Source organism: Mastigoproctus giganteus, chromosome 7, assembly GCF_048544385.1.
Source record: "Mastigoproctus giganteus isolate SK-2022 chromosome 7, ASM4854438v1, whole genome shotgun sequence".
NCBI classification, from domain to species: Eukaryota; Metazoa; Arthropoda; class Arachnida; order Uropygi; family Thelyphonidae; genus Mastigoproctus; species Mastigoproctus giganteus.
In genome coordinates this window covers 105,809,481-105,834,480 of record NC_143581.1, presented here as the reverse complement: position 1 = coordinate 105,834,480, position 25,000 = coordinate 105,809,481, and the positions used below count along the sequence as shown (strand labels likewise).

Genomic DNA, 25,000 nt, shown 5'->3' with positions numbered 1-25,000 from the left:
TAAATCAACAATATAGTAAAAACACTCATGAACTCCAAAAATCTACTTTTAATAATGAGAAAAAAACATAATGAAGAACATAAAAATGAACAGAACAAAACTTTTATTAATTTAGTTTTCACCAAAAAAAATCAATTAACGTTTTATTTTCCTTACAAATTTCTTCCATCTTTAAAAGATTCATGGCTACTATTACCAGTTTACTGTTCATCACAAAACTATTATGCACCGTGCTTTACTCATAAATACACATTATAATGCCAACCAATGATTACACAGTAGCTTGTCATCTGTCGCATTTACCAGCAATCATTTCATCGTTTGCCACACCTACCTGCCAATCAATATATCCTTCTCGATTTCGGCTCCAGACCAATAACACCTATCGTCTATTTACCGAGCGAGCAGCACTAGAGTCTGGTGTCAGGAAACTAAATTTCCACATAGGTTATCCAACATTTCTCTTTGTTCTCATGCTGGCTTTCTTTACCTTAGCTCAGGAAACTAATTGTATCAAAGGATGCAGTTACTTTAAAAGTTTAACTGACACCTCTCACGGTTGAGTACACATCAGTGTGTATGTGTTTTTGTTTTTCTTAAGAAGCATTGCTGTTCAGCATGGTAATGCACTTTTGTATTGCTGCATTTTACTGCCAATAATAATAATAATCCTAAGAATGTTGCTTAGTACGACATTCACATTTAAAATATAATGAATTGGTATAGGAAAAATGCCAATCACTGTGAAGTGCAAAATTCAGCCATTATGTGTAGAAATGTTTTAGCAAATTATTAAAAATATCTTACTCTAACACAGCTTTGCTTGGGGGATTCAAATTGTGCAGAATTGCTTCTTTATTGGCTTGTTTTACTTGATTTCTCAGAGGTGCCTATCTTGCCTGTCTCTTGTACAACGAAGATAAAGTTCTAGTAACAGCAGAAGAAACCTTACCAGTCCTTGAAGTAGATGAGACATACCCTTCCTCTTTACACACTGACTTTCATTGGCTTATGAAGGTAAGACTGCATATAGCATTATTTTTGATTAATAATTATTTTTAGCTATTCCTTTCTTGCCAGCAGTAATTTGCTGTTATTGCTTCCAGTATTTGCATTTCTTACGTTACCTTCATAAGTCATTCGTATGAATTGGAATAAAGTGAAGAAACACTTATGAAACATTAGTTTATGAAACATAAGTCCACTCTGACTCTTTTTTCCAGCCAGTGACTTGTGTTTTTTTATTGTAAAATATGTTATAGTTTTAGACTCCTGTTAGTTATAACTAAGATTAAGTATTTAATTCTAAAAGATATTTCTCTGTGTGCTGAAAAGCACAGAATAGCTCATGGGGAACCCTGTTCCCTACCCCTGAAGATCAGTTAACTGCAGCTTCAATTGAAGAGGACATGAAGAATTCCTCTAATCACAGATAGGAATTGAACCCAGACCTCTTCAAGTGAGTGATAAATAGCAAACCTGCTCTACTGTCATGGATCACTAACATAAATGTTGGAATAATACGGCAGATACTCTGAGTACTTCCAAGGAAAAAATTTTGGAAAAATTCACTAACAGAACATGGGATTGCAGAACAAAATAAAGGCAAATTACACTTAACTGTGACATATTTCTCTCTCTGGGTTCTTCTTTGCCTTTGCTTTTGAACCTTTATTGAATATCAGCAGTAATAACATATGCTGATGACCTCGAGGTCTTTATATATTCGGATAAAAAGACAGATCAAGAATAATTACAAGATCAGACTAGCAGGACCTTAAAAAATTTAGTATCTAAATCAGGTAAATTTCAGAACTAATGTAAAACTTAAAAATAAAAAAATTGGAAAATTTAAATTAAAACAAAAAATTGAAATTGGGGGTGAAGAGGGTTGAATACCACATGGATCATATGGGATAGCTCACATTTAAGAATCACATTAAAAAACTTAAAAGGAATATATAATGTCTGGTGGGTAATCAAGCAACAAGAAGTTTCAGAAAAATTTGAAACCCAACTGATAATTCCATACTTCACAAAATGTTTGTATTGAGTAGCAATACATGGTGACATTATCTTGTCTTTAGCCCTCTAACCAAATAAAGATGAAGGCAGCTGAGTATTCGCAGTTAAAATGGGGTTGAATTTGAAAGTGTCTGCAATTCTGCCCAGACACAATAGGAGGGAGTATATGATGAGAGCTTTGTTGATCAATTCGGCCCTGGAGAGATTGTGCAAGACTCAAAGGGTAGAATTTTTCTCAACCTGTTGTGTACTTGTTAATAGGCGAGACTGCTTCTACAGGGATGGGATACACTTAAATAGAAAGAATGCAAGAATATTTGCTGATGCTATCGAGGCAGTGTTACTTAGGTCGGAAAACTACTAGCTTGATGGGATATATGAACTAATAGATTAACAGTAGCCGCTAGCAGAGGTGAAAGTGATTCTTGCACTGCTTCTGTTGGAATGAGCAGCAGCCGGGAAACCAAGGTGCAGGGAATTTCAGAGACTGCTGGGAGTCATTGCGGAACAAGTAAATGCATGGGCTGTGTTAGGGTAGGTAAGAATAGGAACAGATGCACGTATACTTGCATGTACACCAATGCTAGGAGTTTAGTAAATAAATATGATGAATTTGAGGTGTTGGTCAAAATATCAGAGGCAGATATTATTGGGATATCAGAGACATTGTGTCACGCAGATATAACGAATGCAGAAATGGAATTTGGGTAGTACAATGTGTAGAGAGAGGATAGACAGGAGAAAGATAGCAGGGGGGCCGGAGTTATGCTATTAGTTAAGAAACACATAACATCTAAGGAAGTACAGCCAGTCGACATGGGTGGACGGAGCAGTGTCGAGTCAGTTTGGTGTGGCATAAGCACTGGGAAAGCAAAATTGAGAGTAGGAGTGTGTTATAGGCCTATGACTCTGATGAGTATAATAAACAGCTGTATAGAGAAATAGAGTGGGCTAATAAATCAGAGTGTCTTATAATGTGGGATTTTAATTTCCAAAATACTGACTGGAATTTATAGGTTGGTCACTTACACACTAGCAAGGCTTTTGTAGCTTTATTGGATGATTATTTTCTACAGCAGCATGTTCAGGAGGCAACTAGAGCGGGTAATACTCTTGATCTCATTATCAATAGTGATTCTTCATGCATTAAGAATCTGCAGATACAGGAACCACTAAGTGGCATTGATCACCATGTTCTGAAGTGGGATTTACTCAAAGAAGTAACTATCATCAGGGGTAAAGGGAAGGTTTTTGTTTTCATAATGGTGACTATGGTGGTCTGAGACAATTTTTAAATTCTATACGGTGGGACCAACTGATGATGTTACCAACAGAAAAATTCAAAATGGGAAGCATTCAAAGAATTAATCTTGGCAGCTACTAGGCTTTTCATACCAACTAAGAAATATTGTTCAAGGTTTAGGCCTAAATGGATGTCAGATGAACTAATGAGACATGTGGCAGAGAAGAAAAATGCATGGCATACATATAAATGAACAGGTGATACGGAAGCCTATGATAGATATAAGCTGGTGTGTAACCATGTCACAAAGGAGGTTAGGCAGGCAAAAGGCAGATTACAAGAAATCTTTGGCAAAGGATGCAAATAAAAACAGCAAAAAACGTAGCAATTCTAACTGCTTAGAAAGGCACCTGGGGTGAATTGAATCTATCCAGTTATATTAAAGGAGGTGACAAATGAAGTAAGGAAACCCTTAGCCATGATTGTGAGAGCTTCCTTGAACTCAGAGGAGGTACCCATGGACTGGAGATGTGCAAATGTGTCCCCAATTCATAAAGGAGGATCAAAGAGTGACACAAGGAATCACAGACCTGTTAGTTTAAATTCTGTTCTAGGGAAATTAATGGAGCCACTGGTTAAAGAAGCACTGCCCCGGGTGCCAAGCATTCCGTGGCCAAGCGATTCTAGTGCATCTGTAAAATCGTTTTTTCTAAAGAGATTTTCAGTGAATAGATTCTATTTTTTCGTTTAAACAACCGTTTTTCTTGATTTCTCGATCAAAGTAGCTCTTTCACACTACAAGAAGTAGGCAAAGGCCCAGGAAGGAAAACCACCTTTCTGTTTGTTTTTATATTAATACTAACTTCCTAACTCAGCCGCTTGGTCACCTTGTGGCACTGCTCCTGCCTCGCCGTGGCGGGCCCGGAAACCTGGGTGGTAAAGCAAACTCCCAGGGCCAAAAGGAGCAAAACATGGACTTTGAAAACTTTCCCCCGATTCAGACAGCAAATCCAAATTCAAAGGATTTGCATCAACCTAATTTTTTTTTTTTTTTTTTTTTTGATTTGGTAGTTGTTGGCGCATCGGCTTCTGTGGCCATATTGTACTCCCAAGGTTTTTGCAGTACTTTGATCCAAGCCCGAGGCGGGAATCGAACCCGCGACCTTTGGGTTGCTGGGCAGGTACTTTACCCACTCGGCTAGCCCGGTCGTCTGCAACCTAATGATGACAAAACCAACCGAAAGAGACTGAAGATGGATGATTCCCTAATAGAATCCGAGTATCCTGATCCTGCATTCCTCAGGGAACCAGGCCCTAGGCAATCTATCGCCATTCCTCATACAAAAGTGTCTGGAAAATGTAGCAGATTCCCCCAAAATGGTCCGTCTCAAATCTGGCGATCTGTTGGTTGAGACTACAAGCTCTAAACATTCAGAGTACCTTCTCAAGCTCTAAACATTCAGAGTACCTTCTCAAGCTCACAACATTCAATGGAATCCCTGTTAAGGTGTCACCACACGCAACACTCAATACCTCCAAGGGTGTTATCTCAGAATGGGACCTAATGAATGTCTCAGAAGAGGAAATTGTCAACGAATTGCAGGATCAGAAGGTCATACAAGCGAAGAGAATTATGATTAAGAAAGATGGCGAACTTATTCCAACTCGCAGTATCATACTGACATTTAGCTCACCCAACCTACCATCATCAGTAAAATCCGGGTATTTGAACTGCCGCATTCGCCCGTATATCCCAAACCCGCTAAGATGTTATAAATGTCAAAAATTTGGACATTCCCAAACTGTCTGTAGAAGTGATGCAGTATGCCCTAACTGTGGATCGAAGGAACATGCCCAAGCCGATTGTAAATCGCAGTCCTCACTTTGCCCTAATAGTAAAGGCAATCACCCAGCTTTCTCAAAAACATGCGATCAGTGGAAATATGAGAAGAAAATCCAAAAATACAAGATAGAAAAGAAAGTCTCATTTTCCGAAGCCAGAAAACAATTACAGCAACTAATACCGATGCCAAAACGTACATATGCCGACGCTGCTCAAAAATTTCACTCAATATCAGTTCAAACAGATACATCAATCCCGCCAAGCATCTCTATTTCTGAATGGGCTCGAACTTTACTCTCTACTGTACCTCAGTCCTCAAAGCAACAGACTTCTAATAGATCTAATAACACACCAGTCATGATACCTCCTGTTACTCTTACAACTCCTGTAAGATCTACTCAAACAGAAAACTCTGATCCCGGTAACAAGCAGCATGCTGAACCTTTCTTCATGGACACAAATGAGACTTGCTCTCATGAAGAAACGGAAACCATTCTGGAAATTCATCCAGAAGATGTAATAGAGGCCAGACCAATATTTTCAAAGAGAGACAAAATAAAAATTGACCGACAGAAACAGATTTCCAAAAAACAGACAGACATAGCTTCTTCATTTAAATCCAAACAATGAAAAACATCATCCAATGGAACTGTAGAGGCTTTCGCAGCAATATCGACGACATCCACGAGATAATTAAGAGTTATAAACCAATTGGAATCTGTTTACAAGAGACATATTTAACACCTCAGGTGTCTACTTCGATAAAAAATTACACTCTCTTTCGGCAAGACAGACCTGCTACTAATAATGCTCACGGAGGGGTAGCGATACTTATAGATGGAAGAGTACCCTGCAAACGCATTCAGTTGCAAACCACTGTTGAAATTGTTGCCACACGAATAGCCATTGGCGTTACCCTAACACTTGCTTCAATCCACCTGCCACCCAGTCGCCCTTGTACCATACATGAACTTGAAGATCTCATTCAGCAGTTGCCAACCCCTTTCTGCTTATTGGGTGACTTCAATGGACACCATCCATTGTGGGGTTCTTCCAATACAGACGGACGTGGAAAAATCATTGAAATGCTTATTGAAAGACGAAATTTAACCATATTAAATACTGGTTCACCAACTTACCTCCACCTCCCAAAAGGAACAGTCTCTTCAATAGATCTCTCTATCTGCTCTCCAATCCTTTTCCCTAGTATCCAGTGGACAGCTCTAGATGATCCACTCAACAGTGACCACTACCCTCAACAGTTATTTTGCATCGATATTTACAAATGAAAAGCCTTTTGTGGCAATGGGAAATTGTGGGAGCGAAGTTAAAAAATATGTAATTAATGATATTGAAATTTCGCAAGATTATTTAATGAAAAAACTTTCAAGCCTACAGACTAGTAAGGCTCCTGGAGTTGATGGAATATACCCTATAATCTTGAGAGAGGCGGCAAGCGAGTGCATTGAACCACTGAGGCTGGTTATGCGAGCATCACTAGACTCTGGGGAGATTCCCTTGGATTGGAAAAGTGCAAATGTATCTCCCATACATAAGGGTGGCTCTAAAAGTGAAGTGGGAAATTATCGACCTGTCAGTCTGACTTCAGTAGTAGGGAAAATCATGGAGGCATTGATCAAGGGTGGAATTCAGGATCATTTGGATAGAATTGAAATTCTCAAGGATACTCAGCATGGTTTTGTAAAGGGAAAATCATGTTTAACAAATCTGGTTCGCTATTTCGAAAGGGTCACTCACGAGCTGGATTTAGGAAATAATTTCGACATTGTTTATGTAGATTTCAGCAAAGCTTTTGACTCAGTCCCACATGAGCGGTTGCTTTATAAGCTGGAACAGGTTGGAATCACTGGGAAAATCCTTAGATGGATAGAAGGATGGCTTCAGGGCAGGAGGCAGAGGGTTGTGATAAATGGCTATTCCTCAGATTGGGTTGATGTAAGAAGTGGGGTTCCCCAAGGATCAGTATTAGGACCACTGTTGTTTTTAATTTTCATAAACGACATTGATGAAGGGATAGAGGGCGTGATGTCTAAATTTGCAGATGATGTTAAAATTGGTAGAGTAGTTAATGATCACTGTCAAGCTGAGCTTCTTCAGAGAGACCTAGATAGACTTCAAGAATGGTCAGAAAAATGGCAGCTGTGCTTTAATCCAACAAAGTGTAAGGTATTACACCTGGGAAACAGTAATCCCAAAATAACTTATTCACTTGGTGGAGTTCAACTAAACCCAGTACTGGAGGAAAGGGACTTGGGTGTTACGATACGGTCAGACATGAAATTCTCTGAGCATTGTAAACAGGTTGCAAGGAAGGCCCATGGTGTCCTATCGATGATCTATCGAACTTTTGCAAGTAGAGATAGGGACGGATAATCCCATTATATAAGGCCTATGTTAGACCACACTTGGAATACTATGTTCAAGTATGGAGACCGCACCTAAAGAAAGACATCGAGCTTCTTGAAAGGGTGCAAAGAAGGGTAACTCGCCTGGTGAGATCGGCAAAAGGGCGTCCTTATGAAGAAAGACTTCGAATATGTGGGTTGCAGAGTTTGGAAACTAGACACCTTAGAGGAGATTTGATTGAGGTGTTTAAGGCTCTGAGAGGCATCAGTAAAATGAATGAGGACAAAATTTTCAAGATTATAAATGATGCTAGAACTAGGGGACATAAATTCAAGTTACGCAGGGAAATGTTTAGATTGGACTGCAGGAAGTTTTATTTTAGCCAGCGAGTTATAAATTACTGGAATAAGTTGCCTTCATGGGTGGTGGAGGCCGACAGTTTGGGGAAATTCAAAGGTCATCTGGATAGTACTTTCGGGTAAGGGAAGCGCATAGGATGATAGGATTAATTTCCTTTTTATTTAATTTTTAATTTCATTTTATTATTTTTATTTATTTATTAATTATTATTATTTATTTATTTAATTTTTGTTTTTATCATTGTTTTGTTCAGATTTTTTTTTTTTTTTTTTTTTTTTTGGCTGGTGCAGCATAAGCCATAGGCTTTCTTGCACCATACGGCCGTTACTAATACTAATACTAATACTAATATGTAAAATTGAAACGTCACACTGCATACCTTCAGAAACTCACACAAAATGGAAATTTTCCAAGGCAGACTGGGCGAAGTATACCACTAACGTATCCTTCGACAATCAGATCATCAAATCTCATCCGATTGACACAGTTGCCGACCATATTACAAAACAGATTCTAGCAGCTGCATCCACTGCCATCCCACAGTCAAAGTCAAGCACTCGTAGAAACAGAAATTATTGGTGGAATGAGGACTGTAAGAATATAAAAAAAGAAAAAAACCGTGCATGGAATTTATTCCGCAAACATCCTACCACCACTAACCTTATAAATTACAAGAAAATTAGAGCTAAAGCCCGTCATATTAGAAAGAAAGCAAAAAGAGACTCTTGGGTTCGATTCGCCACTACAATTAATAAAAATACTGATGTAAGAATTATTTGGAGGAAAATAAGACAATTAAATGGTAAATTTCCCCCTTTGTCGTCCCCACTTTTCACCGTGAATGGACAGGAGCTATCTACTCCTGCAGAGATTGCAAATGCTCTAGGGACGGTATTTTCACAGTTGTCTGACTCTACGGCATATGATCCATCATTTCAAAAGATTAAAGCTTTAGCAGAAAAATCCCATCCGAAATTTAGAACTACATCCTCTTTCCAATACAATACACCACTTACTTTGGTAGAACTTCAAGAAGCTTTATCCACCGCTAAGAACAGTGCTGCTGGCCTGGATGGAATATACTACATAATGTTACAACATCTAGACAATAAATCATTATCTTCGCTACTGACCTTCTACAATCGCATATTTATGGAGCATTCCTTCTCCAGCTTCTGGCGTCATGCTTTTGTACTGGCGATACCCAAACCAGGGAAAGACCATTCTATTCCGAACAATTACAGACCCATTTCGCTCACAAGCTGCCTAAGTAAAACCATAGAAAAAATGATACACCATCGACTAACGTGGTATCTTGATTCCCAAAATATTATCTCTGATAATCAATTTGGTTTCCGAAAGCACCGATCATCTCTAGATCTCATGATCAAAGCAGAAACAGACATCAGGAATGCGTTTATCCAAAACAAACATCTAGTAATGGTATGTCTAGACATAGAAAAGGTCTTTGACACCACTTGGCAGTTTGGTATCCTGAGAGATCTTCATTCCCTGGACCTGAGAGGACACTTACCGTATTTCATACAAAATTTCCTACACCACAGGACCTTTCAAGTCCGCTATCGGCAAGTACTTTCGCAAACATACATACAAGAAGAAGGAGTCCCGCAGGGCTCTGTACTCAGTGCAACCGTATTTGCAATTAGAATAAATCAGATGACAAAAAATATTCCAAAAGCTGTAAACTCTTACCTCTATGCTGATGATTTGACTGTCTCTTGCAGCTCGCAAAACATGAGCTTTATCGAAAGGCAACTACAAACATCTATAAATAACATTGAGCTATGGATGACACACAATGGTTACCGATTATCCTATCAGAAATCTAGAGTCATTCACTTTTGTAATAAACGAAAGATGCATCCAGATCCAGAGGTACAACTAACAAATCATCCCATCACAGTGGTGAATAGCATTTGTCTCCTTGGTTTAATTTTTGATAATAAACTGAACTTCTTAGAATATATCACACATCTAAGGACTGCTTGCCAGAAAAAAATGAACTTATTAAGAATTATCTCTTCTACATCATGGGGTGCAGATCGTCACACTTTACTTCACTTGTACAGAGCCCTAATCAGATCTCGCCTTGATTATGGCACCCCGGTGTATGATTCTGCTAGGGAAAGCGTGCTAGCACGTCTTGCCCCTATTCAACATTCTGCCCTCAGAATTGCTGTAGGCGCTTATAGAACATCGCCAGTGCAAAGTCTTTATATCGAAGCCCATGAACCTCCGCTCAGCCTCAGGAGAAAGATGTTACTTCTGAACTATGCAGCCAAAATTCAAGCCAAGATTGTTAAGTATTGGCCAATTGGGGTGAGAAGGCAGACTCACCCCAATTGGCCAATACTTAACAATCCACAGTTCCCAATGTACTACAGAAATAAACCTAGAGCAGTTCGACCTGCTGGCATCAGATTACAGGAATTATCACAAACTTGGAATATACATCTGGACAAAATCCTCCATGATCTGAACAGTTCAGATCCTCCATGGTCTTTTATTAAAGCATCCTGTGACAGCTATTTCTTAAACTGGGGAAAACAATCGCTTGCAAATACCAATATGCAGCAATTGCATGCTGCTCACACACAAAATTACCCAAATTTTACGCAAGTATACACTGATGGATCAAAGTCTGGTAGTAAAGTCGGTGCTGCAGCTGTCTTTCCCTTTAACACTATCTCTGTTTCACTTCCCACCCAATGCGGCAGTTATACAGCTGAATTATGTGCTATCAAGCTTGCCTTAGAAAACATTCTCCAACTGTCCATCCAAAAAAGTGTAATATATAGTGACTCACAGAGTTCAATCTTAGCCTTGCAAAATTCCTCCTCAACAACGCATCCCTTAATAAAATCTATAAAATCCCAACTGATGCATATCCATGATCACCAACAAGTTGTCATCTTTTGCTGGATCCGAGGTCGCACTGGGATATCAGGGAATGAAAAAGCAGACTATGCAGCCAAACATTCATCCAACATAGCATCACCAGATTACTATGTTCCACATATGGACTACAGATCCCATATAAGAAATACATGTAAGGAACAATGGACACTTCTATAGCAACCTCAACTGAATAACAAGCTCCGTGAAATAAAACCTGAACCACAGTTATGGGTTTCCAGTTTTTGTGTAAACAGAAAGGAAGAAGTGATTCCTGGCTAGAGCCCGGATCGGGCACAGTCAGCTCACCCATATTTTTCTTCTTACAGGAAACGATCCTCCGCAGTGTATGCACTGCAACTCTGTTCTCACAATAAAGCACATACTCATTGAATGTACCTTATACACTGATGCTCGAAAAGCTTCATTCAGTAATCTTCAACAACCTTTGACACTCCAAGCTCATAGGTAATGATGCAAATCTCCCGGAATTTTTCCGCTTCTTAAAACGAATAAATCTGTATAATTGTTTCTAACTGTTTTTACAGACACCGTGAAATCCTCATCTCGTTTATAGGCGCAATATGGCCTAAGTAGCCCTTGCGCCAGAAATAACCATACCAATACCAATAAAGAAGCACTGCAGGATCATCTACACAAGACTTCAGTTATAGCTCGAACACAGCATGGGTTCGTTACGGGGAAGTCTTGTTTGACCAATTTGATTGTATACTACAATGTGGTCACAAAGGAACTGGATGAAAAGAATAATTTTGATATCATATATTTGGATCTTAGAAAGGCTTTTGATACTGTTGCACATGGAAGACTGCTGCACAAATTGGAGCAGTGTGCATTGGAGGCAAATTGCTGCTATGGATAAAGGAATGGTTGAGTGGGAGAAGACAGAGAGAGTGGTAATCAATGGACACTGCTCTTCGCGGACTGATATTATTAGTGGAGTCCCTCAGGGTTCTTTGTTGGGTACATTGTTGTTTTCTGTATTTATAAATGATATTGATGATGGTATATCAGGCTTAATGTCTAAGTTTGCAGATGATACGAAGGTCGTCAGATTTGTTAATGACACTAATCATAGTGCGCAACTGCTTATTATTATTTGGTTTTTTTTCAGGAGCATTAGCAACTAAGGCCATATTGCTCCGGGGATATGCGGTGGTCATTCCCTGACCTTTCTGCATCCTCCGTATTTGGTGGTGACGGGCTCGAACCCCGGTCTAATCAAGAAGCGTGTGCTACGCACTGCTGCTCCTTCCCACCTGGCTACGGAGGCGCCTGTGCGCTACTGCAAAAGGATCTAGAAACGTTGAGAAGATGGGCTGAGAGGTGGCAACTGAAGTTTAACATTGACAAATGTAAATTACAGCATGTGGGAAGCAGTAATCCCACAATAATGTAGCAGCTGTGTGGTACCACACTGACAGTGGTAGAGAATGAAAAGGACCTGGGGATAATTGTTACCACTAAGTGGCAGTGATAAATGTTTATGTTAGACTGAGTAGTGCAGACGGTCTGCAAGAGTAGTTCATTGTGTCTTGTCAATGATATAGAGGAATTTTTCTAGCAGGGATAAGGAGGTGATTATCCTCTTGTATAAGGCAATGGTCTGGCCACACCTTGACTACAGCATACAGAACTGGAGGCCTCATTTTTAAGAAGGATGTGGAGCTGCTGGGACAAGTACAGAGAAGGGCAACAAAGATTAATGAATGGAACAAAGGGTTGCTCGTACGAAGGAAGGCTCAAATTTTGCAAATTACAGTGTCTGGAGCCTAGGCACCTGCAAGGTGATCTGATTGAAGTGTATAAGTCCTTGAATGGTTTGAGCATGCTCAGTGCTGATGGGATTCTTCCTCTTGCTCAGAATAATCCTCTGAGAAGGCATAAATTCAAATTGAGGAAAGAGTTATAGGATATATGTGCTGAAGTTTGCCTTTATCCAGCGGGTTGTTAATTGCTGGAACAAACTTCCATCAGTTGTTGTAGAAGTTGGTAGCTTAAATAGATTCAAGGCAGAACTAGATAAACATTTGGAGTAAGTGGATGGGTGAAATGAGATTTTTTTTTTTTTTTTTTCTTTTTGTCTGATGCTGTATAAGCTTGCTTTCTTGCATCATATGCCTTTACTAATGCTAATGCTAAAATGGCTAAACAAAGGTGCACACCATTTACTGGGCACTTCTGTATTAAATCATGGAAAGCACAGATTGCAGGAAATAAAACTAACCAGCTTGCAAAACTGTTAATAGAAATAAATGTTTGTGATCTCAGTGATATTATTGATATACCTGGAAATAGAACAAAATGAAATCATAAGGATCAAAATTTATGTTACAAAAATGGAGCACATGTTCCTTGCACATCAGCTAGAAAACCTGTATGAAATAAAATTTAATTTGCATAAAAGAAAAAGGATATATAAAATGGTTAACAAAGGGAAACTTACTAGATTGCATAAGTAACAGACAAAGAAGTTAATGGCATACAGATATGGAACAGTGAAAAAAAGTGAAACTTAACGTTTGTGGTGGCATGATGACTGTAGTTTATCAAATAATTAGTTTTAAGACTAAAGATGAACTTTCATTTTGATTGTAATATTTAAAAGAATAATTCAGAATCTGATATGTTAACCTAAATTTAAGATGTATAAAAGAAATGAAAAAAATTCTAACTGCTTAGAAATAAGCAGTTAGAAAGAATTTTAAACTTACATTTAATAACACTATGAAATAATAGTTAATGTCTTAAAGTCCCAGATATGTTCTTTTGTTTCATGCATTGATTCTTCCAAGTTTGGAATATGGCTCAGTTGGGTAAAACTCATATTAGGAAGTGAATTTCAAATGAACTTCCCAGTACAGATTTCAGACAATGATGGACTTTGCAGCATTCAATCCATTTCTTTCCAGTATGGAAAGAATTAAATTTGAAAGCTCTCCAGTGCAACTTCATGAGATATCTAGCCTTCAGGGATCCTTTCTATTACCTTATATGCTACTACTGATCTCTGTGTCTTCTTGAAACTTAAGCCATTCTGTATCAGAAGTAACTGTATCTGGAATCATTTCTCTTAAAAACTCCACTCTGCAATCTGACTCTCCTAATATCCTTTAAAATGAATTCTTCCATACTCGCTGAAGGAGCAGCTGAACTGTGACATGAAATTCAGTCCAATGAAGGAGACTCACCTCTTTCCAACAGGTTCAACGTAGACTTATTTGATAAAAGCCTTTAACAAAATTGCAACTGAGATTATTCTTACGAATGAAGCAAACAATCTCTTTTTGGATGTTCCTCAAAGAAAGTTTATATATTTCCTGGATTTTCTGGTAAGTGTTATTTTCAAATTTATTGTAATTGTTCTCATTATCTATTATTATTATGATTTAAAACCTTTTCTCCTTTATGGGATTTTTTTCTGCTCCATGTCGGGTACTGGTACCAAGTGCATGGGGGTGGTTGGTTGTGTCCAGTTACTATTATTATTGTTATTATTACTGTTGGTCGAGATTATGGTTGATCAGGATTATGACTTTCTGGAGTTCGATGTAACTGTCCTCTGGGAGGCCTATTGCTGGTAGGTTCTTATGGAGGCCTTTGGCACCATACCTCTGGTATGGTGCCAAATGATTGGGATGGTCACGATTGACACGATGATCGGGATGGTCATTACTTGTTCCATATGCTACGTATCTTTGACTTCCTGTCTTAGGTCTGATTACTTCCTGATCAATGAGGGTTATGTCTGGTTTATTGTGCGGGGTCGTCTTGTCCATTATATTTGCATGGTCCCAGTGTAGTTTGTGAGTAGAGGTCTCTAGTTTAGCCTGAGGCTCATACTAGTAATATGGTAAACTTTCTTTAATCAGCTGGTATTTTTGCACTATCTTCTGATGTATTATCCTGGAGATCTGGTCTTGTCTGTGGGGTGATCATTCAGTGTGGGTGATCACCCTGCATCCTGCCGTGATGTCTTGGATTGTTTCTGATGCCAGGTGGTATTGACGACATGTCATCTGTTACTCTGGAGTCCTTGGCAATATACACTGAGTGATCACTGAATTATGACCACCCTATGAAAACTGAATGTGACCCGTTGACCACGTGAAGTATGAGAGTGCGGAGTTAGTTGACCTACATAGCATAAATAAGGTGTCAGTGGTTCAGTAGGTAGTAAAATTCTGAGCATGATGGGTAAAAGGAAGGATTTATCGGACTTTGATAAAGGACAGATTGTGGGTGTTCTACGAGCTGGTGCTTTGATTTCGCAAACAGCTGAACTAGTGGGGTGTTCGAGAACAGTCTTAAAGTGTACCAGGACTGCCGTCAAAATGGTCAAACAACAAACTGACAGCAAAATTTCAAAAGTCAGCAAAAGGTTGCTGTTGGAGGTGAGTTCTGGGCCCAATGACTCATACAGGCGAACAGGCACAGCACATTGAAGAGTTGACTACCCAATAGAACATGGGCCAACCTGGAATAATATCTGGCACGACCATGCGTCGCACGCTCGCACATATGGGCTATACCAGCAGAAAACCCCTACAGCATCCTCTCCTAACCAAAGTTCATCGGCGTAAAAGGCTCACCTGGTGCAAAGAGCATGCAAGTTGGACGTTAGAAGACTGGAAGAAGGTGTGCTAGTTGGATGAGTCATGTATGGATTTGCCATCAACAACATGAGGCTCTTGATCCATAATGCATGGTATCAAAAGTGCAGGCCAGTGGAAGCGGTTGTATGGTGTGGGGCATGTTTCACTGGCAGGAACTTGGACCTCCGGTGCATGTGGAACAACGTATCAGTGGTCTCCACTATTGTCAACTGCTTGCTGACTGTGTTCACCACGACATGTTACACTTTTTCCCGAATGGCGATGGTGCCTTCCAAGATGACAATGCGGCAAGCCATCGGACACTTTTTGTGCAGGAATGGTTCAAGGAACACAGTTCTGACTTCCAGCATATCGATTGGCCTCCGAACTCTCACCGATATCAATCCCATAGAGTGTGACTATGGGGTTATTATCGGTGAGATATCAATCCCATAGTCATACTATGGAAAGGCATATCAGGCATCTGGATACACCAGATGCTTGACCACATTCCACACAGCTTGGTTGGCCATACCTCCCCGAATGCTTTCGACATCTCGTTGAATCAATGCCACATCGGATAGCTGCTGTACCGAAGGCAAAAGGAGGACCTACGAAGTATCAGGTAGGTGGTCATAATTCAGTAATCACTCAGTGTATTTCCTCTAGTTCCTGGTGTTAACTACCTGATCTTGGATGGCAAGCATAAATCCTTTGGTGTCAGGGAAGAGGGTTCCTTTTGTGAGCCAAGCTTTGGAAGCCATCTTATCTACGCAGTCTTGTTGGGAGTCATTGTAGTGTCTGCCATGGACTGCTATCTTCTCTTATCTTTCTCTTTGTTTCTTCTGTCTGTGTCAGTGTGGTTTCCTTGTTGAGGTTGAGCATTGTGCACCTTTTTTCTATCTTTCTTATGGCTTGGTAGATTAGTTCTGTTTTCCTGGAAGTAATCCTGCAGGTTCTTAATTGCCTTCTCTTGTTCAATGAGGTCAATCAATCCCCTCTCCTCCCTCCCTCCCTCGCTATGTTAATCTCTTGATGTCTGACTTTGGCAAGTGTTGGTAGCTCTTGGTCATCACTACCCTGATCTATCTCATAAAGTCCTCCAGCTCAGTGTTGGTCCAATCTGTGATCCCAAAGGAGTACATTAATACTGAGAAGCCTTGGGTGTTTATGGCTGTGACAATGTTCTCACCATTCAGCTTTGATTATATTAGGCTTCTCATTCTCACATGGTGTTTCTCAGTCTGACGGCCTTGATCTCCTTGTATTCTAAGGAGAGTCTGCTTCATCCACAGATATTTGTTGGTTTTCCCTCTGTCATGGCGTAATCTCTTCACTAGTCTTCAGCTGGTAGTTTCCACTGGTTAGATGTCCTTGATGCAGTCTGTCTTGCATTTGTCTATGCCAAATTGTATCCTGATATTACTGCTGGACTCTTCGTTGATCTGGAGTAGCTCTTGGAGTTGATTCTTGGTTGTTGCGTGGAGTGTGATGCCATCCATGTACAACCTTAAGGTGGGGGAGAGAGAGAGAGAGAGAGAGAGAGAGAGAGAGAGAGAGAGAGAGAGAGAGAGAGAGAGAGAGAGTGTATAGGTTCTTCCTCCCTTCTTTTAGGGTATATTCTTGCTGTAATTGAGCCTTGGACAGTGGGTTGAGTGCTAGATAGAATCATAGTGGGCTCAGGGAATCTCCTTGAAATCTGGTGTGATGTTCTTGACCTTGATTGTAGTCTCCATTTTACCATGGTTGCTTCTAGCAATTGTGTCAGTATCAGGTTACTTTTCAGATATTCAATGTCTCTATCAGCCAGCTATGGGGGAATGGAGTTGAAGGCCTTGCAGTAGTTGCTCTAGGCCATTTACAAGTTGTGGTGCTTCTTTGTAGGCTTGCTCCATAACTACAACATCAACGGCCAGTTGCTCCTTGCATCCTTTACTTATTTGCTTATATCCCTTCTGCTTCCTGACCATGGTGTTCTGACTCTCCAAGTGACCTTATATCTTTTTTAGTTGTGTCGCTGGTAGGAATCTTGTACATTGTTGGGAAATGGGTGATTGGTCTGTACTTTGCTGGATTTGTGGTGTCTTTGTCCTTAGCCTTCAGGTAGGTGATACCTTGAGTCAGAGACTAATGTTGTGTCAGAGTGCCTTATCATCTTGGTGAACTACACCACTGTATACCCCTTTGCACAGCTGAGCTCCTTGTACCAGTAGTTGTGGATGTTATCTATTCCTGGGGTTCACTAGTTGCAGAACTTCCTGATCAATTGTTGTACTTCTTTCTCCCGAATCTCCCATTCTGACATCTTTTGCATGTTCTTGGTTTTTTTTCTGTGCCACACGATGCAGTAGGTTCAGTATTTCTACTTCTCATCTTCATACAGCTATGGAGGTGGATCTGCTTTAGCTTTGGCATCCAGTCGTGGGTGGTAGTTATGGGAGCAGCAGCAGATGATACAACTAACTCTTTGCCTCAGCCACAACTTCAACCTTGAGGGAGGGAGGCCCAGTGAAGCGATTTTTTTTTTTCTCTCTTCTTTTTTTTCATCCCACGGTGGGTTTCGAATTCCAGGCCACCAATATCAGTTGTCCATGATATTGGTGGTTTGGGGTCATAACTACTTGACTAATCATGCCCTTATTATTATATATGTGTACGTTCTATTAATGAGTATGCCATTGTGCATGTTTATTACAATAAAATAAAATTAAAGAATATTTCATGTTAGCAATAAATATGATGTAACAAAACTTTAAATTATGTATTATATTTGTAACCTAATGAACCATAACTGGCTGTATTGGGTGACTGTGCTAAACTGATATAATAAATAAAATACATGTAGTTACACTATGCAACTACGTATTTGTTTAATTGTTTTTTTTTTTTTTTTTTGAAGTGCACAGTTTTTGTTGAATTGCTCTTTTCATTCCAATATGAAATCCAATAGTTTTCATAGCTTGTGCTTATAGAAGTGGAGGCTCATGCACTGTTTGCATCCACAACTATATATATCTTTTTAACAAGGCTACTTAATCCTTTCCTTTGGTTTGCATATGATGCAAGGAAGCAAGCTTATATAGCATCAGCCAAAAAAACCCCCTTATTTCGCCCATTCACTCGCTCCAAATGTTTGTCAAGTTCTGCCTTGAATCTATTTAAGCTATCAACTTCTACGGCGACAGATGGAAGTTTGTTCCAGCATTCAACCACCCACTGGCACTGGCTAAAGGCAAACTTCCGCACATCTATCCTACAACCATCTTTCCTCAATTTGAATTTATGCCCTCTCAGGTGATTATTCTGAGCAAGAGGAAGAATCCCATCTGCATTGAGCATGCTCAAACCATTCAAGGTTTTATACACCTCAAGCAGATCACCTCGCAGGTGACTAGTCTCCAGACACTGTAATTTGCAAAACTTAAGATTTTCTTTGTAAGAGCAACCCCTTGTTCCATTCAATAATCTTGTTGCCCTTCTCTGTACTCGTTTTCCAACAGCTTTACATCTTTCTTTAAATGAGGCCTCCAAACCTGTATAGAGTACTCAAGGTGTGGCCTGACCATTGCCTTATACAAGGGGATAATCACCTCCTTATCCCTGCTAGAAAAATTCCTGTATATCATTGACAAGACACCATGAGCTATTCTTGCAGACCGTCTGCACTCTCTGAAAACTTCATATCTGCCTGCACAATTACCCCCAGGTCCTTTTCATTCTCTACCACTGTCAGTGTGGTACCACAGAGTTGATACGTTACTCTAGGATTACTGCTTCCCATATGTAGTACTTTACATTTGTCAATGTTAAACTTCATTTGCCACCTCTCAGCCCATCTGCTCAACTTTTCTAGATCTTGATGCAACAGTGTACTGTCATTATTGCCATTAACAACCCTGCCGAACTTGGTATCGTCTGTAAGCCTGATATACCATCATCAATATCATTTATAAATACAGAAAACAACAATGGACCCAACACTGAACCCTGAGGGACTCTACTAATAACATTCAATGAAGAGCAGTATCCATTAATTACCTCTCTCTGTCTTCTCCCACTCAAACATCCCTAAGAAGCAATTTGCCTCCAATACCACCTGCTCCAATTTGTGCAGCAGTCTTCCATGTGCAACAGTATCAAAAGCCTTTCAAAGATCCAAATATATGATATCAAAATTATTCTTTTCATTCAGTTCCTTTGTGACCACATTGTAGTATACAATAAAACTAGTCAAACAAGACTTCCCCTTAACGAACCCATGCTGTGTTCGAGCTATAACTGAAGTCTTGTCTAGATGATCCTGCAATGCTTCTTTAACCAGTTCCTCCATTAATTTCCCTGAAACAGAAGTTAAACTAACAGGTCTGTAATTACCTGTCTCTCCCTTTGATCCTCCTTTATGGATTGGGGTCACATTTGCACATCTCCAGTCCATGGGTACTCCCCTGAGTCCAGGGAAGCTCTCATAATTATGGCTAAGGGTTTGCTTACTTCCTTTGTTGCCTCCTTTAATATAACTGGATAGATTCCATCCACCCCAGGATGTTGTGTTCATCTTCAACAATTTCTCCTCCACTTTACTCTCACAAGATTATCTAGCTTACTGCCAGAGTTTAATACACCTCTGGCATTCCCGTTCCCTGAATAAATCCTCATGCATGAATGTCGATGCAAAATATTCATTTAGTTTGTTAGCTACCTGAGCAGGATCATCAACAGTTGAACCATCAATATCAAGTGGACCAATCTGATTCATCCCCTTCCTCATAGAGTTTACATAAGTAAAGAACTCTTTGCTGTTTTTATTTGCATCTTTTGCCAAAGATTTCTTGTAATCTGCCTTCGCCTGCCTAACCTCCTTTGTGACTTGGTTACAGACCAGCTTATATCTGTCATAGGCTTCTGTGTCACATATTAATTTATATGTATCCCATGCATTTTTCTTCTCTGTCACATGTCCAATTAGTTCATTTGACATCCATTTAGGTCTAAATCTTGAACAGTATTTCTTTGTTGGTATGAAAAGCCTAGTAGCTGCCAAGATTAATTCTTTGAATGCTTCTCATTTTGAATTTGCTGTTGGTAACATCATCAGTTGGTTCCACCATATAGAATTTAAATCCCACTTCAGCACCATGTGATCACTGCTACCTAGTGGTTTCTTTATCTGCAGATTCTTGATGCATGAAGAATCACTACTGATAACCAGATCAAGAGTATTACTCCCCTAGTTGCCCCCGAACATGCTGCTGTTGAAACAATCATCCAGTAAATCCACAAAAGCCTTGCTAGTGTGTGAGTGACCAACCCACAAATTCCAGTCAATATCCAGGAAATTAATATCCCCCATTATAAGACACTCTAATTTACTGGCCCACTCTGTTTGTCTGCACAATTGCTCATTATACTCATCAGATTCATTAGGCCTATAACACACACACCTACTCTCATTTTTCCTTTCCCAGTGCTTATGTCACAACAAACAGACTAAACCAACATCAATTGGATGCACTTCCTTAGATTTATGTGTTTCTTAACTAACAGCATAACCCCGCCTTTCTGCACACATTGCAGTCCCCAAATTCCAGTTCTGCACAGTTTGTCGAGCTTTTGTTCAATTTATCATTTTCAATATGCAACTTAATCCTCTGGTTGAACTGTTTTGGTTTCATTGAACATGGGCATTTAACCACACATTACCTATTCCCCAGGCGACTAGTAATCTAATAAATAAATCTAGTTTTAATTATAATGCTAAATGACGTTTGTCCTATTAACTTGTGTGGTATGTTTTCTTTTGGGCAGGTAGCATGCACGTGGGAAGATGTAAAGACGTTAAGACAAGATATGGAAAAGAGCCAAAGTTCCTCCAGTGTTCATTTCAGAAGTAAACTTCTTCAGACGGCTGAACAGATGCAGGTATATTAATGATTATTATGATAAAATCATATATTTGCCAACTTTTCAATTTTACAATGGAGAATGCATCTTTTTGACTCAACCCCCTGTTTTTTTTCCCACTGTTGTAAAAAATAATAATAAATAAATAGATTTTCTGTTTATACCCTGGGACAATGAAATAGTCAGATGAGTTCATAAGATAGAGAGAGAGAATAGAAGAAACAGCACCATATTTAGCAGTCACAGGCTTGAACTCTGGTCACTCAAAGCATGTGTACTTATGCACCCTCATGCCTGACCACTCGGCTATGATGACACATAATTGGTAACAAATTTTTTCCATCTTTTTGCAATAACTGTTTTTTTTTTCTGTCTTTTTTTGTTTGTAGAAAATTTGTTGTTGTTCTTGTTATTTGTTTTTTAGGAGCATTAGCAACTAAGGCCATATTGCTCTGGGGATATGTGGTGGTCATTCCTTGACCTTTCCGCATCCTCCGTATTTGGTGGTCACAGGCTCGAACCCCAGTGTAATCAACAAGTGTGTGCTATGCACTGCTGCTCCTGCCCACCTGGCTACGGAGGCACCAGAAAATTTGTAAAACTATATTAAAATCATAATTTTTTTTAAAAACTGTGAATTTCTTATTTTATTAATCAAATCCAGCCTTAACACCAGGTGTGAAAATGGACATCAGTGATGTGAGTCAAATAGTTTATTTTGTTTTATTATTTATTTATTATATTTTTCATTGATTAATGAATTATTTTTGACTGATGCAGGAAAACTTTCTTGTACCATATGGCTAACACTAAAAGTTCAGAATGGTATCTACTAAATTCATCATTGAAGAAATTGTCCAATAGCTGTATGTAACTATAAATATTCAAGCAAAGAGAATCATGACTCAAAAAGACGGTAGTTTTGTTCTAACAAGGAATAAACTTGGCAACATCAGTTAAGTCCATTAGGTGCTACAAGTTGCCAAAAATATGGCCTCTACCCAGCTGCATGTTGCATTGAGGCAGCATGCCCTACTTGTGCATCTAATGGCACAATCAAACTGTATTTGCTGCATCATTCCCTTGCTTTCCATCTACCTCCTAGTCATGAACTCTACTTGAAAGATTTTGAAGCACTGATTGTTCAATTGCCATCTCAATTCTGTATTTTAGGTGACCTAAATGGGAATCACCCACTATGGGATGATCCCAAAATTTACCAGAAAGGTAAACAAATCGAGAAAATAATAGTTGAGAAGAACCTCATGATTCTGAATGATGGCACACGTATTTCCAACTACCATCAAAAAGCAGCTCTGCAATAGACTTATCAGTGTGTACTCCCACACTGTATCCGATGATTTCTATAGACCATGCAGGAGAATCCATTGAGCAGTGATCACTACCCCATATTTTTGAAAATCACGAAGAAAGCTCCATGTCAAAAGTCAGTAGATATCCTAGATGGAAAATATATGATGCGGACTGGGAAACTTTCAGGACACTAACAAAATTAGATCCCAATATTATCAAACAAGATTCAGTATGGATAGCAGTGGCTTATGTCACAGATTGCATCCTCCAAGCAGCTGAAAAGACAATACCCAAAACACATGATAACATTAGAATGTATCCAAAACCATGGTGGAACAGTGAGTGTCAGATAGCTAAAAAAAAAGAGAGAAATAGTGCATGGAACCTATTTTGAAAAAATCCAATTCAAGAGAGCCAGAGCTAAGGCCAGGAAAGTATACAAAATCAGCAAAAAAGTGACCGGGATCGTCTGGAAGATCAGAAAGATGACAAACAGTTCCTTGGTCAAAATTTTGCTACTACATCTGCTAATTGTGCATACCCAACTGCTTTCAAAACTTACAAGAATGAGGCTGAAAAAACAAACCTAAACTTTTCCACCAACCACTGTAAACAATACAACTGGCCATTCACAGTAGCAGAACTAAAACAAATTCTGCTACAGACAAAAAACAGCACAGTTGGCCCTGATGAAATAAATTATGGAATGATACAACAATTAAATGAACAATCTCAATTAGCCCTGTTAGATTTATTTAACAGGATATACCTTGAAAATTCTTTTCCAGGCAAATGGCAACATGTCATAATACCCACTTTCCTGAAACAGGAAAAAGATTTATCAGAGCCACAGAATTATTGCCCTGTAGCTTTGACTAACTGCTTAGGCAAGATCCTTGAGAAAGTTATCAATTATAGACTCACATGGTATCTAGAAAATAATAATCTTCTCAATCCAGCACAGTATGGCTTTCAGAAAAATCACTCCACCTTAGATGTACTTATACAACTGGAAAACCAGTGAAAAAATGCTTTTCTCAGAAAATAACACCAAGTCGTGGTTAATTTTGATATCGAAAAAGCATATGATACCACGTGACACTATGGTATCCTTTGAAGGTTACATCAACTTGGCCTTAGAAGACATCTACCCCTCTACATATACAATTTTCTTAAGAATTGGACTTTCCAAGTCCGAATAAACAATACACTTTTGAAAACATACTGAGTTTTCGAAAGTTTAGGAGCCCCTCAAAGATCTGTACTAAGTGCCACGCTTTCTGCAGTCCACTTCAGTACAATAACAGAACAAATACCAAACAACATCACTACAACTGTTTATGCTGATGATTTCAGCATTTCTAACCAAGCACTGCTTATGAGCAGTGGTGATCTATAGTGGGCTGGCATTGGGCTCACAAGAGCCCATTGTTATTTTTTTTGAAAATTTGTGAGCCCATTGAAACGGTCATTTATGTTACAAATTAAATCCTGAATTCAATTATTGAGTATTCAGAGCTGGAACTAGGGTGGGGCAAGAGGGACCTCAGCCCCTCGTGCAGCATTTTAAGGGCGCACTTGACCAGTTATGTATTTCAAAATTGCTTCATTTTTGATTTAATTACAGTTGGAACTCTGTTTCACGAACTTATTTATAGGGAATTTATTTTTTAATTTCTCTTGGTAATTACATTTAAAACAGTTTCCGTAGAATGAAGAAATCTCCATATAAGAAACGAATTATGAGAGACTTAACTTTATATGCACTGTTCCCACATCTGGCCTTTAGGCAATTAGAATTAAGGTTTTAAAGGGATTGGCATTGCACAATGTTAATGATGCCCATAAAACCAATGCAGCTACCTGCCCCACATACTGAGAAGTTGCGCTAGAATGTGCTTTCCATAGCCAGTCGGAAGATTGAGGCATAATCCCGAGACAGATAAAAGCCTCTGGTCAACCTCTTTTGTGGTTCACCTTTATTCCGGCAGACAGTCATCTGTTTGACTGCCTGTTTGACTGACTGACATGCCTTCCAGTAAATTTTTCCTGTCTAAGTTTACACGGTCACAGTAGCTGAATATCTGAGTGATTCCGACAGGGCACCTGAGATATTAAATAAACTTTCCGAAGATGAAACATTGGTAGATTTTGAAACAGCATCAAGGCTTTCACTGTGAAGGAAATGTTTCAAAATAATTAAGGCGCCTCCATAGCCAGGTGGACAGGAGCAGCAGTGCATAGCACACGCTTCTTGATTAGACCGAGGTTCGAGCCCGTGACCACCAAATACAGAGGATGCGGAAAAGTCAGGGAATGACCACTGCATATCTCCGGAGCAATATGGCCTTAGTTGCTAATGCTCCTAAAAACCAAATAACAACAACAACAACAAAATAATTTAAAAAAAAAAAA

At 39.3% G+C, this 25,000-nt stretch overlaps 1 protein-coding gene across 1 annotated transcript in view; it reads left to right on the top strand.

Moving 5' to 3' along the window:
- The window catches only part of LOC150083126 (ankyrin repeat and fibronectin type-III domain-containing protein 1-like), a 558,629-nt gene that overhangs the window by 389,503 nt on the left and 144,126 nt on the right, over positions 1 to 25,000 (top strand). Inside the window, exons 18-19 of the mRNA XM_090378398.1 lie at positions 885 to 1,017; positions 21,176 to 21,289. Of these exons, the coding sequence (XP_090234524.1) occupies positions 885 to 1,017; positions 21,176 to 21,289 (247 nt within the window). The remainder of the gene's footprint in view (positions 1 to 884; positions 1,018 to 21,175; positions 21,290 to 25,000) is intronic.